At 33.9% G+C, this 17,296-nt stretch overlaps 1 protein-coding gene across 4 annotated transcripts; it reads right to left on the bottom strand.

Moving 5' to 3' along the window:
* On the bottom strand, positions 1 to 17,296 carry LOC108453223 (uncharacterized). 4 transcript variants are annotated; one of them, XM_017751209.2, is made up of 6 exons: positions 16,814 to 17,296; positions 15,415 to 15,570; positions 4,024 to 4,119; positions 1,542 to 1,662; positions 1,377 to 1,432; positions 122 to 339 (listed from the first exon to the last, which is right to left on the bottom strand). In XM_017751209.2, the coding sequence occupies exons 1-6, from the start codon at positions 17,102 to 17,104 to the stop codon at positions 334 to 336; spliced, it is 726 nt and encodes a 241-aa protein (XP_017606698.1). In that variant the 5' UTR covers positions 17,105 to 17,296; the 3' UTR covers positions 122 to 333. The 4 variants fall into 4 exon arrangements, with proteins under 4 accessions (XP_017606696.1, XP_017606697.1, XP_017606698.1 ...); XM_053018368.1 differs by having other exon boundaries at positions 1,377 to 1,421; XM_017751207.2 differs by lacking the exon at positions 1,377 to 1,432 and having other exon boundaries at positions 1 to 339; positions 16,814 to 17,294.

The raw sequence follows: 17,296 nt of genomic DNA, 5'->3' as shown, positions 1-17,296 counted from the left end.
TGTCAAAGAAGGAAGGTATTTGGAACTTCCTTTTATATTATATAGTTTATAGATTATATTGCATTTTGAAATGGGACAGCTTTCCAAATGAAATAAACGTGCATGGAATCAAAACGTATAATAACACGAACAGGAAGCAAGATGAAATGACTATAATATTATAAGTTTACAACTCATTAGTGCAAGGAAGACCAATCCATAAAAGAATCCGTCGGGGCCTATCTAGAAATCTAGCTTGCCAAGCAGGCTCATCATTTTCATGAATGAAACCACTTTTCATGTACAAATTCTTCGCTGGCTCATTGCCGACAGCAACATGTACATATAGATCAGTTATGCCTGAAATATACAACAGCAGCATCTAAATATCGCATATCCAGATTGAGTTCTCTATGTATATACGTATATAGCCACCAATGAGCCAATGCTCATATGCAATTTCCTATAAATAATTGCCCCCAAAAAGTTTTGAAACACATTGTTGCAGCAGAATGCTAAAATGCATGAAAGGCAAGCACTAAGAGAGTGCAGACTCCTCTAGTCAGTCTTTGTCAACGAGCAATGTCCTTGACGTTTTACGAACTATAATTTAAGGAAAACATTGCAGCGAGGAAGGAAAGTTCGCTGAAAAAGTTTGGTAGCATTAATAATACATAAGATAACATGGTTCACATCATCCCTTAGGGCAACCTTCGCTTGCCTCCAATAAAATTGAAGAAACTAGTAGCGCTTATTTGATTACTTCAAGTTCCATTTCCAGCAACAGTATATCAAACAATATATTCATGATTAACTTACACAGTACCTGATAATATTCATTACGCTTGACTGGTAAACTAGAAATGTAAGACCACAGAGATGATTCAGGGCTAAGCCAGTTTAATGTTTAGAAATATGTGGCGGCCCCTCAGCTAGTATATAGAACCTTACGTTTTTAAATAGCGAGGCAGGATTAGAAAGCAAAAGAGCTTGATAAAGAAATCCTCTCGTATGAAGAAAATGCATGCTAATGCCTTAAGTCTTACACGTGTCTCCATAGGAGTCAAAACTGATATCAGAAACTATATCAATATCATTTTCTTTCAATTTCCTCATAAGGAAAACTTGGATAAACAGAATTAATATTTGGAAAATGTGGGTGAAAGTCAGGGTGATTAACCTTTCATTATTCATTTTAAAGTTAAATGAAGACTGAGGTTGGCAATTCTAGAGTAGTTTTGATAAGGCCAAGGCCTCCCTACCCAGTGGCATGGCGATACCGTCATTATGCCATTACCATTGAGAGATACCCTAAGAAAATATGACCCTAAAGACAGGACCCTAAAGACAGTCAATCCATTTATATATTTAAAAGGGTAAATTTCTAAATGACTAACCAAATGGCCCAAGTAGGCATCGGTGATGCATTTAGCTTCTACCATCTGATGCAGAACTTCAAGATTTCAATTTTTGGTGAGTGACAGTCCAGGAAATTTGTTTAATCTACGTCAGATGATTATGACAGGGACAGAATTATAATAAAAGATAAATGCATTCATTACCCCATTCTTCGGCAACTATCTTTGATTTTGTGACAATGTCATAACCTAAGCCATTTCTGTGCAGTTCCCTTGCAACACATACATTGCTCAAGTATGCTCTTCCAAAACCAGCTTCAATCCCCTGTCGAAAAATTATAACAAAATAAAGTCGATCCATGTTATTTCATAATGATGGATGGGGTAATTTGCTTTTCCGTTTATTTCTTGGAAAATTATTTATGATTTCAATACTTTTCTATTTTTATTTCATGAAAATAGTTTGGTGAAAAAAAAATAATTTTTGAAATTTACTTATCCTTATGAATAAGGCAAACATTTTATAAAAAAACTCTTATAAATAACTGGGACTATATTTGATGAATAGTCACTACGTAAACTCTATGCAACATTAATGCACTACAATTCGCCACATCGTTAATGAGTAAACTCAGAAAAAATTAAAGGACTTTTTAATAAATACTTAAAATTTATTTTTAATTTCTCACTTTATAATTTTCTCATCTTCTTCCTTGTGTATCAATACAAAACTAAAAAGAATTAGGTTTCACCAAAATCTTAGAAAATTTAGATACAAAAATTGAGTAATCACTAAAATCTTAGTTTTGATAAACATTTCTCTTATAAGTTCGCAGAACTTCCATTACAATGAACTAACATTGTTTTCAAAAAATTAAAAAGACTGAGTTCCCTTGAAACAATAACATAAAATCACTTCATAAACTAATCTCATACTGAGCAACAATCAAATATGTTATATTATGTTGCATTATTTGGGCTTAATTATAGGGCAATGGTAGTTTGATCTTTTCCTCCCATTTTAGTGATTACCCAATTTTTGTATCTAAATATCTTAAGATTTTAGTGAATCCTAAAACTTTCTTAGTTTTGTGTCGATACACATACATGGAGATGACAAAATTATAGTGATAAATTAAAATTAATTTTAATTAGGTCTAAATAATTCTAAGCATTTATTAAAAGATCAACTTTTTTAGTTTATTCATTAACGTGCAAACTAATTGTGATATACTAGTGGTGCATAAAGTTTTGTATTGACAATGTATCAAATATAATTCCTAATTAACTTTGGTTTTTATATAAAAGCTAACTTAAATCAAGCAAAATTTTATTATATTAATAATAATTTTTAAAATTTAATTTTAAAATATTTAAAATAATAAAATATTAACCCAATTGTTTGTTATTATATTGTCATTTATCTATAACACGTCAAAAAATATTAAGTTGATGAAGAAAGTTTCAATACTAAAAATATAATTATAAAAATTATACATCAAATTGACTTATAACATCAACTCAATCAATGACATTACCTATACTAGAAATTCTATAATCTATATGCATGATGTTGGTGAGAAAATGTTTTATGTAAAACATTTATTTTTAAAAATTTTACTTAATATTTATTATTAGTGTAGTGGTAAATAACTTGTTTATAAACTCATTGAACATGTGTTTGATCCTTGTAAATGTTAATTTTAATACTTTAATTTAAAATTTATATTAAAATATGAAAAGAAAAAAACTATTAAAATAATAATAGAATCATTTAATAGAAAAGGTAAATTAGTTTTTTTTTCAACTAAGTTAGTACCGATTAACTCAATTAGGGACTAAAATAATAGTATAGATTAAGCATTGGTTATTATTAAATATATATAATATATTAGTTATTATAAAATATTATATTATTATAAAATAAATTTCGGTTATTAAAAGAATGCTTTTATAATACTTTGTAACAAATACAATTTAAGTTATGTTTGCTTTACTGAAAAATTTTCTACAATTTATTTTAAGAAAATTTAATAAACAACATAATATTTTACGATAATCATCGAAATATTAAAAATATCAACTATTTCAAATAAAGTAATACATTTTCTAAAAATTATTTTTCTGAAGTTGTTTTCCATAAATGAAGTGAATTAAAGACTTGTATTAATTAAGGCGAATTAACGGTTCTAGATTCTATTACTAATACTTCGCAGTGAATGTCGAATAAGAATGTATACAAATGAGTTAACTTCAATTTTTCTGGGTTCTTTTTCATATATCTTCATACGCCCTTCTTTGGATACATGTAGGATATTGGTGCTATAAGGAAAATAAACATATTTGTAGTAATTTAGCTGTAATTTCATATCCTTTTAATATCTTATTCGACAGTTTTCATTTCTAGGCATGATTGAGTCCAGCATTTGGATTAATTATTTCTCCACCTCAAAACACGAACAATCCACAATTGGATTATGCAACCCAATAGGAAATTTTTAAGTTGACTGCAAATTGTTGTGGAGCAAAGCAATCTGTATACAATATACAATAGCCTTACCTCAGGTCATAAGCAAATATGTTCTTGTTTTGAAGAACAATTAAGACGCCTTAACACCAAAAGATATATAGATAACTGAATACGCACACACATAACACAAGAAAAATGTTGAGATATGATGAATACCTCTGGTTTTGTTCCAGCTATTTCTTCTGGAAGCCAAAGACATCGGTTAAGATCAAGGGTTCCAACAACTACTCTGTCCTCTCCATTGGAAGTAAACTACACACAATACAGGTGAAGCAAACGAACAATCAAGAAGGCATAAGTTTCTCTAAAAACTTTTGCAGCTCAAATTATATTTGAAAATGTGGTAGAACTTTGATATTGGAAATCTACACCTGATAAACAGAACATAGAATAGTTTAAAACCCTCTTTTTCCAAAATCATAATATTAAACACAAAAGAATCTTTTACCTGACATAAACCATTAGATGATTGAATTACACACAAAAGAATCTATAAAAAATATAATATTAACTAGCATAAGTATGTCCACAAAGTGATTTGTCCAATATCCGCTAGTTCACTAAAATGGTAACTTGGGACTGACCCATGGTACACTTAGGCTTGGATGGGTTTATATTCTTTGGCTGTTAGGAATTCTAAGAAGATAGAGACTTGAGTACAATTCTGCATTGCCAATCATCCTCCCCAAGTTCAAGTCATAAAATTCACATGAATTTTGAAAAATTTAGTAACAAAGTTGTGTTTTTTTTGGAAGTTTACTTATGAAGAAAAGATTGTAATCTAGATTTGGAACCTAAAGAATTGAATGAAGGATTAGGTCCTTTGAAATTTTAACAAGACCTATTCCAACTATTTTTTAGAGTGATCCATCTGCTATCCTTACCGCCGAATTCTTATAACATGATTTTAAAGATTCAAATAAGATCTCATCACTTGTGATACGGTCAATTGCTCCTAAATCCAGAATCCAATCACTTAACTTCCTTTTTTCCGACATTGAAAGCATCTAAATCATTACATTCATTCCAAATGCATGGGAAGGAGTAGGGGCTGAAAATTGAGCCTGGCTGATTAATTTTTGGAGTATTTCCAATTGTTCTTTGCTAAAAGTTGAAGGCTTAGCTAACGGAGAGTTTCCTTCTAATGTTTCTATGTTACCTCTACAATCTTAGTCGTTATTATGGGGTGATGGCTTCCAATACATACGTTACCCATGAATTTTCCAACAATTGTCTCGATTGTGGCCTATTCATTTCCAATATTCACAGCATGGACACCCTTTTTTATTGTTGGTGAAAGGTTAGGTACCACGGGCTGTTAAGATTGAGCTTTCTCCTGAGTTGTTGGACTGGTTGAAGTGCTCCCATCATAACTTTCTTTCTGCCCTCCTCTTTGCAAACTTTTAAAAGGCCTTCACAAATACTTCACAATAGGTTTTAAGCCATGATCCTCCCTCGGACTTCATCTAGGTTCTTGTTGAACCCAATTAGGAACTTGTTGATACAATGTAGAAGGGAGTAAGGAAGAGGTAAGAAAGAGTGCTACGGGCCACGGTGCAGAACCCATGACAATTGCGCGAAAAGTGTCCTATAAAGGTTAGTGAATAAAATGGGACTTATTTAACCCGACTGAATTGGTCTGACTCGTGGAACCTGTGAAAAAGCCTATCTACTTAAAGCCTTGATGGCCCAGTAAAACACTCCCGTAAAACTAGAATTACTAGGGTAAATAGTGTATATCCTAAAGGGATAAAATAATATAAAGTTTAAACCTTTTAGGACTCCCAATTTGAATAGGCCCTAATCTAAACTATCGATGTAACTCAATCTGTACCATTGATTTTGAGGGAGCTCAACTATAAATTGAATATATTTTAGAGCATTTAATCAAACACTTGATATTTTATTTTCCTTTACCTTTTCTGTTTTTCCTTACTCTTTCGGTTCGATTTTGCTTTTGCTAGACTTTGGTGCCTAAGAGAAATTCTGTGGGAATTCTCGTCTTTGCGAGAGTTAGACTAACTTAGATAGATTCAAATAAAGGAAATTGCTTAAGTCCGTGCGATTTACGAGATTAAAGGTTTAGTACAATGACAGTTGGTATCAGAGTTAAGGATCGAAGGCGCCATTGAGATGAAAAAAGGAGGAGAAAAGCAGAATATCCCGATGGACACTTGTGGGAGGTCGAAGAAAAATAACAAATCAAAGGATATACTATCAGCTTTAGAAAGTCGTATGGTCCATCTCTAAGAATCCATGGGGGAAGTGAAAGAAACACTTAAGGTAATAAAGACACGCACTGATGAGTTAGACCCGATGAAAAAACTTAAGGAATATGTGGCCCTTAGTTCCAATATGGATATAGTGAAAGCACTTCTCAATACTACTGTAGGTAAGCTAACAGAAAAAAATAATTCTCTTAAAGTTGAGATAACAGCTATATAGGAATAAAATGAAGTCACAATTATAGTTTTAAACTCAAAGATCAAGGAACTTGAGAGCGAGCTTAATGTGTGTAGAAGATGTTGAGTGCAAAACTAAATTGAGAGATTGATGTTCCCAAACATGAGAAGTTTAAGGCAACGAGGTTCACAAGGGAAGTGGACAACTTCTTATAAGAGATGGAACAATACAACTTCTTATAAGAGATGGAACAATACTTCCGTACCATGGACATTAAGGATGATGATGCTAAAGTAAATATTATTGCTCATTTGCTCTTCTTTGGTGGAGACATAAATCCACAAATGAAAAGTGTGGCCACGCTGCAATTGAGATTTGGGAGGAGCTTTAGAATGATTTCAAGGTGCAATTTACCCTTAATATGTTAAGACAGAGGCTCAAGCTAAGTTGCAACGATTTTCATAATGAAACACAATTTGAGAGTATGTGAAGGAGTTCATTGAAATGATGCTTCAAATCACGAATGTGAGTGAGAAAGAAACATTCTTCTTTTTCATTGATGTGTTAAAGCCATGGGTAAAGCAAAAATTGGAACGTCGAGGGGTTCAAGAATTGTTGAAAGTCGTGATCGTGGCAGAATCTTTAATTGAGCTTGTTCCGAGGAAAGATAAGTTCAAGTCTTCCAAACCAAAAGAGAAAGGTAATGATAAGGAAGATAAAGATAGACAAGTTGAGTTTAACAACGATAATGATGGTCATAGTGATAATGAGAAACCACAAAATGAAAAGAGGAAATCCGACAAGCCATGGGAAAAAAAAAGGTCATTGAAATGCTTCATTTGTGAAGGTTCACATATGGTGAAAGACTGTTCGAAGCGATCTTTGTTTTCTACCATCAACGATGATGAGCAAGAAAAAGCTCCAATGAGACTTGGTTCGATTGTGTATAGGGTTGAAGTTAAGAGAGGTGACAAGAATGAGAAAAAGCCAGTGAAGTGTTTCTCATGACGTGGTTCGCATAGGATGCGAGACTGTCTAAAGAGATTTAAGTTATCTGCAACCACTAAAGAAATTGAAGCAGAGCCTATTGATGATAAGGTATTGGAGCTTGGATCAATGATGCTCAAATCTGCTAAAATGAAGAGAAATCGCAAGTAGAAAAAGGTTGATCTATGTGGACATCAAAATTGTAGGTCAAAAGAAAAGTGCTTTTATTGATACCAGGCCACCAGACCTGTTCATATCGAAGAAAATCGTGGGTAAACTTGATCTCTTAATGAGCGAGTCGACTAAGAAGATCAAGACGATAAATTCCAAAGAGGTCCCAACTGTAAGAATAGTACAAGGAGTTGAGCTATAGATCAATCAATAAAAAGTAAAGAAAGACTTTGAGGTAATTCACTTGGATGATTATAACATTTTTCTTGGCTTAAATTTCCTTGACAAGATAAATATTCTTTTGGTTCCTTTTGCTGACTATATGTGCATCTTCAATATTCAACAACAACAATGCGTTGTGCTGAAGAGTCGAGACATGAGAGGCGAAATGAAAGAAACCTACAAGAAAATGCTAGAGAAACAAAAAATCGATATGAAGCCTATGAAGTTATTAGACGGTACCACCACCTAAGAGAGAGGGGAGTTATGTATCAGACTTTTAGGGTAAAATAATGATGCAAATTGGGAGTGAAACAAGCGAGGTACATCACAAATACTTTTATAATGTTTTACATTTTAACTTACCGTTGGTTTGGTAAAGACACAGATGCACTTTCAAAGTTCTGAAGCAGGTAGGCCAAGATGCTTACAAACCAGAGTTAATAGCAAGACTCAAAGTTAACACGATGTTCAAAGTGGTTGTGTCGAAGCCTATTTGTGAGGATTAAGAGAATCCTGATCAGAGCAAGTCATGATGTGGACAAGTAAGAGTGGCGGGCTCTTGCAAACAAGATGTACCAAAAAGGAGAGAAGCGGTTCGAGTTAAGAGATGACGGAAGCTGAGGCAAGCATTTCGAAGGGGAGGACTACTTGACAAAGGGTCTTGTCAAGAATCGCCAAGGAATCAAGAAAGTTTCGAGGCGAGTTAAGTTAATGCCATTCTGAGAACACAATTAAGGTGTTGCAAGAATAAGTGGAAGAGAATGTCATGGGTCAAGATCAAAGCCCATGACAATTGCGCAAAAAGTGCCCCATAGAGGTTAGAGGATAAAATGGGGCTCATTTAGCCCAACAAAACTAGGCCAACTCGTGTAATCTGTGAAGAAGCCCATCTACTTGAAGCTTTGGTGACCAAGTGAAACGCTCCAATAAAGCAAGAGTTACAAGGGTAAATAGTGCAAATCCTAAAAAGATAATATTATCTCAAGTTTAAATCCCTTAAGACTCTCAATTATAAATAGACTTTAATCTCGACCGTCGATATAACTCAATCTATATCATTGTTTTTGGGAGAGCTCAACTATAAATAGAGGTCTCCCCCTTCATTTGTAATCAATTCACTTCATTCATAGTTAAATATATTTTAAAAGTATTTATTCAAATACTTGACATGTTATTTTCCTTTGCCTTTTTTGTTTTCCATTGCTCTTTCGGTTGATTTCGCTATACTTTAGTGCCTTAGAGAAATTCTGTAGGAATTCTCACTTTTGTGAGAGTTAAGCTGACTTCAGAAAATCCGAAGCAAGTAAATTGCCTGAGGCCGCATGGTTTGCGAGACTAAAGATCTAGTCCCGTGACAAGAGTCTGTGGTGGTGTTGATGAGAACGATTCACCTAAGGAAGAGGAGAGCCAGGAATAGTCAAGAGGACAGGTTGATTGTTGGAAGGAGGAGACATTGCTCAGAGTAAGTTTAAGACTAAAAAGGTCGATCCTTTCTTCATTATTAGGAAGGTATTTATAAGAGAGATCCTTTTGTCCTATAGTGTGACGTGACAAACCGTTACAATGGATAGTGGACGTACTAGCACAATGTACGTGAGGTGCAAACATAGTGGTCCCAAACAGTACGAGGTTATTATTTTCTAGTGAGGTCCGCTCATCGTTAAAGGTGTGTTCACACTTAAAGAAATGTTTGCATCTAAAAAGCAAATGCTTGATGAGACAACTTGTTTAGCGGGTGGCCTTGCCATGAGAGCGAGTGATCAATGTAATAGCCTATTTTCAGTAAAATCGAAATAGTGATTTCGAGATCACAAATTTGACGAGTAAATTATTATTTTATTCTTATTTTAATGTCTACGGGATGTTAGTAAGATCGTATAACAAAATTTTAACGTTTGCATGTTTAATTACGTAAAAAGGACTAAATCGTAAAATGTACAAAAATGAAGTTCTATTAGTAAAAAAAAATCAAATGATTATGAAACTTAATTGTGAATGGACTTAAATGGTAACTAGACCATTTATAATATTAGTGGGCAAAAATGGGCATAAATTAAGTGTTTTATTTAGTTAATTAACAAGGTTATAAAAGTAATTTAATAATTAAATTAAAGTAAAATAACATAAAACAAATTAGTTTATGTTTCCACCAAAAATTAGAAGAAGGAGAAGCCATAGCTAGGGTTCTTCATTCGGCCAAGTTCTGCCTTAGCATGTAAGTAATTTTTTAGCTCATTTTTAATGATTTTTATGTTTTCGAGATTGTTGTAGCTTAATCTAGCTAGCCTGAGGATCAATTTGCAAAACTGTTAAAAATTTAGAGTTTTGTCATGAATTTTCTTGCATGAATCTTAATGTTTAATGGAAGATTATGAGTTCTTGTTGATATATAAACTAATTTTGTAAAGTGATTTTGGATGAAAATGACAGTTAAGGACTTATTTGTAAAAAGGATGAAAATTCACGGTAAATTTGTGAAATGATGATTTGTATGGATTGATATAGGTCCTTAAAGAAATCAGGTAGCTTGAGAAAATGATGAAAATGTTTAGATTTCAATTTATGAGCTTAAGAACTAAATTGTAAAAAGTTAAAATGTTAGGGGCAAAATAGTAATTTTGTAAAAGTATGAAATATGGACTTAATTGAATAATAAAAGTATTAAATGGATTGAATTTATATATTTAGATCAAGATAGACCACATACGAACTTAGACCGAGGAAAAGCTAAAGCCTCGAATTAATCGACTTCGTTTTTACGCCTTAATCGTCAAGGTAAGTTCGTATGAATAAATATCGTTTTAATTTTTTTTTTCAACTATATGTTATTATGTTAGTTGTCATATAATTGAATGATGAATATCCATTAATGTCATAATGGTTATCGAGTCCCTTTTGAACCTTAGCAATTCATAGGATATAAATAACATGTCATTATGGATTTCATGTTTCGGGTGCTGGTCTTGAATGTCCTACCGATAGCTGAAGTCCTGCATTTGTTGCGAATACTCCACAACTCGTGTGAGCAACATCGTGTAGCTTACATTCTGACCCACAACTCGTGTGAGCAGAGCCATTTCACAGCTCGTGTAAGCAACAATGTAAAGGAAAGGTTACGGTTATATGTTTAAGCACACTTCGTGTGAGCTTTCCTGAGTATCCGAAGATATTCTAAAGGATTCAACGGGCAGTGAAAATGATTGAAATGGTAAGCTTTCAAATGGAAGTATACTTTTGTTCATGAAAATAAAAATTGGATCCAATAATGTATGTTCATGTGGAAATGACTTGCCTTATGTTTAATTCAAGTGAATTATATTTAAATGCACTAACTTGTATATTGATGATGATGCTTAGGCTTGTGCCAAACTTGTGGTTGGATTACATTATGCTTATACTTAATGTTATATGATGAAATGGAAAGTATGTTTCATGTTCTACGAACCTACTAAGCATTATGTACTTACATAGTTTTCTTTCCTATGTTTTATAAATAATTGGAAGCTTAATCAGTTTAGAAGCTTGTCGGAGATCTATCACACCATCCAGCATAAATATCGGTAGTTTTTGATGTTTTGATCAAGATTATAATGACATGTATTGGTTGAATATTATAATGTCATAGGGATGAATGTTTAGTTGGTGAATTGGCTTGTAAAAGTTGTAAATGTTATCTTGTTTTGATACTTTGATGCCTTGATAACTTGTGTCATTGTGCTACTTCATGTTGCATGTTTGGAATGACTTATGTGGTATGTTTTGAGATAATTTGAATATGGTAAGATTATGGTATGTTTTGTAAGGCATTGATATTTGTAGTTGATGAATGAAAACTGGTATAATATGCATGTTTAGGTAAGTTGTGGATGAATGCATTTGAGGTGCCTTATATGGCATATTAGTTGGTTGATCTTAAACTATTGAATTGGTCATTTCATGTAGGTTTTGGTCATGTTTTGATGCCTTGATTATGTGTACTAAAGGCCTTTAGATGGTTGCTTGAATTGGTGATGGAAATGACTTGTTTTTAGCCAAATTCATATCCACACAGCTTGAGACACTGGTGTCTGATTCAGCCATGTGTGACACAGAGCCTAACGACATGGTCGTATATCCCCTATAGGTTTTAATGCATGCAAGTCAAGCTGTTACACGGCCTAGCACACAGCCTGGCACATAGGTGTGTGTCTTGACCGTGTAACCCAACTTATAGAGTTATACAGGTAAAGAGACTGGCTTGGACACGGTCGTGTGTCTCTATTTCAATTGTTACACAGCCTGAGACACGGGCGTGTATCTCAGCTGTGTGAGGCACACGGTCTAGCCACACGGTCGTGTGATCCTTGCAGTCCACTTGAACTTTCCTATTGTTTCCAATTTGGTTCCGAATTATTTCCCAAGTATTGCCAAGGCCTTAAGGGCTCGATTTAGAGACGATATGTATATGAATGAATGATTTATATCATGTTCATGTCAATGTAGGAAATGTATGTTTAATGTTTAGTTTGTACGGTAATACTTCATAACCCTATTCCGACGACGAATACAGGTTAGAGGTGTTACAATCAAGGCCATCTTCAAGGAACGAATGGTTCAAGCTCTTATCTGAAAGCAAAAGGAGGGTTAAGCGGAGAGTGAGTGGTTTGGCCTAGAAAGATGTCTAGGTAATAGGGACTCGATGATGGGGAATATAGAGGATTATTCTAGTGGCTTATTGTGCTGACACGTGTTTAACTTTTGGGAGGTATAACAAAACTTATAATTCTTTTCCTCTCCACAACCTTATTATATTGTGTTCCATCTGGGCAACTCCATTAAATTTTTCCTAGTACATATCAATTTGTTAGCGATACTTAGTAAGTGTATTGAAATGTTCGATCATTAACATATCAATCATTTCATAAATGGTTGATACCCAACTTGATACTAAGATAAAAGTTTTGAGAATTGATAATGACAATGAATACAATTTTGATGGTTACATGAAATCTTATGGGATAATTCATCAAATTAAGTGTCCTGGCATGAGTTCAAAAAATGGAATAGCAAAAAGGAAGAATATGCATCTATTAGAGGTTGCAAGATCCTTCATGTTCACCATGAACCTCCCAAAACCTTACTTTTGAGATGCAACTTTTGTAGTTGCATATCTTATTAACAAAATGCCTCTTAAAATTCTCGATTTCAAAAGTCTTTTAGAAGTCTTACAAGGAAAAATGATTATATTGTTCCACTAAAGGTGTTTGGATGTGTTTGCTTTGTTCATACTTGAAATGTTGGAAAATTAGATCCATAAGCCCTTACATGTGTGTTTATTGGGTATTCTCCAACACAAAGGTTATAAGAGTTACCATCATCCATCCTAAAAGTACTTTGTAAGCATGGGCATACCTTTTGTGAGGATGAATCTTATTTTGGTACAACCCAGTCACCTTTTCAAAGGGAGATTAATGGAGATGAAGAGATGATACCTAATTCTATTACTCTTAAGGATTCCAGTCTGAAAAAAATTGTTGGCAAAGGGAGACTATTGTTCAAGAAGAAACCATTTAGGGAGACATTATTGGGCATCTAGATAGGCCTAATTTAAGGAAATGCTCCAAGAGAAACAAGACCGAAAAAGGCATCATGCAACCTACTCAATGCCTAGAGTCTTCCCTGTCAAGTGAATCATGATTGAACCTTGAACACCAGTGATTTAAATTTACCTATCGCTCAAAGGAGAGATGTTAAATCCCATACTCTACATCCCACTTCTAATTTCATTTCCTATGACTCATAATCCTCATCTTATAAAGTTTTTGCTTTGTCCTTGTCCATTGTGTTTGTAGCAAAGATTAGAGGAAAGTTATCAATAATCAAAGGTGAAAAGAAGCAATGGTCAAGGAGATAAAGGCTCTATCAAAAACAAAACTTGGCAACTAGTTACTCCTCTAGAGAGACAAAAACTAGTTGACTACAAGCAGATGTCTACTATAAAACAAAGGTCGATGGTTTAATTGAAAGGTTCAAAGTCAAATTAGTTGCAAAGGGATTCACTCAAACCTATGTAGTAGATTATCCAGAGACATTTGACCCTGTTGTGAAGATGAAAATTATCATAATCCTATTGTCTTGCACGACTAACCTTAATTGGGAATTACTATAATTTGATGTAAAAATATGCATTCCTACACGAAGAGCTAGAAGAAGTATAAGATCCCTCCAAGTTTTAATAATGCAAGAACTCATGAAAAAGTGTATAAATTTAAGAAAGTCTTGTAAGGGCTGAAACAATATCTCAAAGCATGATTTGACAATTTCAACAAAGTTATGGTGCCTTTCGGTTATAAACAGAGTAATGTTGATCATACCCATTTCATAAAACATCACAAAGGTAATATCACTCTTCTTATAGTTTTTTGTTGATGATATAGTTATGATAGAAGATGACAAAGAAGAGATCACTCGATTGAAAAACAATTGGCTCAAGAATTCGAAATCAAGGATCTGGTAAAATTGTAATATTTTCTAGTAAGCAAACTTACCATGTTAAGAAAAAGGAATCTTTATTCCTCAAAAGAAAATATATTTTGGATCTTTTAACAGAAACAGACATGAAGGTTGCAAACCAGCAAAATCGCTTGAGAGCAATCATAAATTGCAAGCAAGGGTTGGAGATTCTGTGAACAAGGAGAGATATCATAGACTAGTTGCACGACTAATTAACCTCTCGCAAATTAAGACCAGACATAACATATGCAATTAGGTTGGTAAGCCACTTAATGCATAATCTTCGAGAATCTCATGTGTAAGCGGTTTCAAAGAATGGTCACCTTCGATTAAAGGCCTTTACAAATGCTGATTGGGTTGGATCTTCGGATGATAAGCGATCTTTCTCGAGGTATTGCACATTTGTGGGAGAAAACTCAGTCACTTGGAAAAGCAAACAAAGTGTAATTACTCGGATAGTGCGGAAGCTAAATGTATGGCTATGGCTCAAGGTGTCTGTGAGATTTAGTGGTTGTAGATAATATTGGAAGAATTAAAATTACCATAAGAAGATATATTATTCATATTCTGTGACAAGATGATAGAACCAAACACATTGAAATTGATCGACAATTTATTAAAGAAAAATTAATTGATGGTGTCTTAAGCTTATTTCATTTGACATCCAACAAACAACTATCCAAAGTCTTTACCAAAAGTCTTAACAACAAGATTTATCATAATTTGATCCACAAGTTGGGCATATGTGATATCTATATACCAACTTGAGAAGGAGTGTTGACTAATTAGCATGAAATTAGTGTATATAGCAGATTCTTAGGGATGTAGACAGATTCTTTGGTGTGTAATTAACCTTTAGGGATTCTATTTCCTCCTTCCTAATTATTGTATATATAAAACCATGTATTTTTTCAATGAAAGTATTAACAAAAAGTAAAATATCTTCATATTTCAACTACCGATTCTCTGTTTTTAACAGATTAGGTTCCAGACACGTAAATCTAGAACTTAATATGTCGCTCTTCTCTAATAGCTGTCTATTCATGACAAAAAGGCATCCTAACTCAAAAAAAAATAGGTTAAAGCTATTCCTTGCTCCTTATTTTTCTTCATCATTATAATACAGATTCTCCCTAGACGAATCTATGACACATTAAATCTGGTTAAAATCTCTAATCAATCAAAACAATAGCATTAACACGCCAAACTGACATTTAAACTTTGAAGCATTATAAATAGAAAAAAAGTAAACAAAAAAGAAGGCAAACAAACCTTACATGCAGCACATAAATCATTTGCAGAGCTTGACAATTGTGACAATGGAAGCGTAGCATTTATGCAAGAAACTCTCTTAAAGCCCTTCCTCTTCCCAGCAATTCTTTCCTTTAGCGCAACAAATTCACGTTCCGTCAAGTACCTTTTATGATCCTAATACTTGAAAAGGACAAAATACTATAATAAAAGGGGAATAGAAACAGAAAAAAGAAAAAAATTACTATCCTTTAAGAGACATTTTTCTTTCTTCTCAAGTTTCCTTATAACTAAAACAATGCTGCAGTAAAAGGTATAAAACTAGTTCTCACACAAGAAAAGAAAAACTAAACAATCATGTCAGTTCAAGAACTGCTTGCTGCACCAAAAATGCAAGGGTGTAGAAGCAAGAATCTATCAGCTTTGACATGGTTAGTCTTTTGCCTCAAAACCGCTTCCATTTCTGTCCCTCAACGATAAAGAAACAGGGATTAATTCTACTACTTTTTGCCTAAATCCATAACCAACTTTGAACAAAACTTTTTTTTGACAAAAGCCACTCAAAGAAGGAAAACATCAATATGACCCACATTCATAATGCCCAAGAACTTGCAAACAAAATACATCTAGTGAACCAAAAATGTAGTCTCCCCAGAGCACATCCTGTCCATGAGTATCCAGTGTTAATGGAGGAAAGCCATAGATGAAAATGTCTACGCCTAGAGCCTTGTGAGTACAATTACAAAGAGTTTCAAACATGCAAAGTGCCTCTCTATCTGCTGGGAGACCAATTTATTGACATATCGTTAATAATTAGACAAAGCGAAAACCATAGAGTACGTTTAATCTCTAGGCAGCTAGAAGATGCCTATGGATGGAAGAGTCTTGGACATTTAACCCATTACATGCATAGCTCTGCATAGTTTGCTCGGAAATTTCTTCTATGATAAGATTAACCAATAATCATAGTTCATAATGGTCTTTTTATGATTTTACCAGTTTCCTCAAACAAGCACGTTTGCATACAAATGAAATTAGACAGACTCAGGCGACAGTTCCCACTCCCAAGGATTTTTCAAATGAAACTCTAAAACCAGGCACTTTACACTCCGGAGGACCTCTGTTCATGGCAAATTTAAAACGGCAATGACAAAAAGGAACCAAAATTTCTATATTCGAGCTATTAATGAGATAACAAGAAACTAACTCTTCACTAACATCAATATCTACAATCCTCTAAAACTTCGATAACTTCTAAAATGCCCTAAACAAATTACTATGAAATCGTTCATCAAACAATTAACATTCAGGCGTTGACCTTTTTTATGCCTCTCCAGTGAAAAAAAAAAAAGCAACCCATTAATTCATTTTTTTTTGCCTTCTTTATTTTGAAAACCAAATGAAAGAAATAAAGTCTCACATGGATGCCATAGGAGGAATCCTGGAAGTCATAGAAGGAGCGAACACGGAGGCAAGCGGCTGCCCAAAGCTGGTCCTCCTCCGACGCTTCAGCAACAGCTAGCGAAGACTTGTCAAGAGGAATGGAATGTTGACGATTGTGAGTGGTGGTGGTAGCTGCGACTGGCAGAAACCGGATACGGCGACCGGATTGGTGGCCGGAAGAGAGTGAAATGGAAAAACAATGTGAAGAAAACGAAGGAGAAGAAGAAGAAGGAGAAGAAGGCGGAGGTAACGAGAAGAGGAGTGCCATCTTTGAAATAAGAAATGTGATGGGGTTATCCTTTGTATATTTGGTGTGACATACTAAGAAATGAGAATCAAAAGTTTAAAAGGATAATGGAATATATTAGAATTTATAGTTTTGCAGGTTCTTTTCGCACTGCTAGACACGATTGGCTACAGCTTTTCCAAGTCATCTGGAAAATTTTGAAGGATACGTATA

The sequence above is a fragment of the Gossypium arboreum genome, chromosome 8, assembly GCF_025698485.1.
Source record: "Gossypium arboreum isolate Shixiya-1 chromosome 8, ASM2569848v2, whole genome shotgun sequence".
Classification (NCBI taxonomy): Eukaryota; Viridiplantae; Streptophyta; class Magnoliopsida; order Malvales; family Malvaceae; genus Gossypium; species Gossypium arboreum.
Note: the sequence above shows the minus strand (reverse complement) of the source record. Positions and strands in the feature narration are given on the sequence as shown.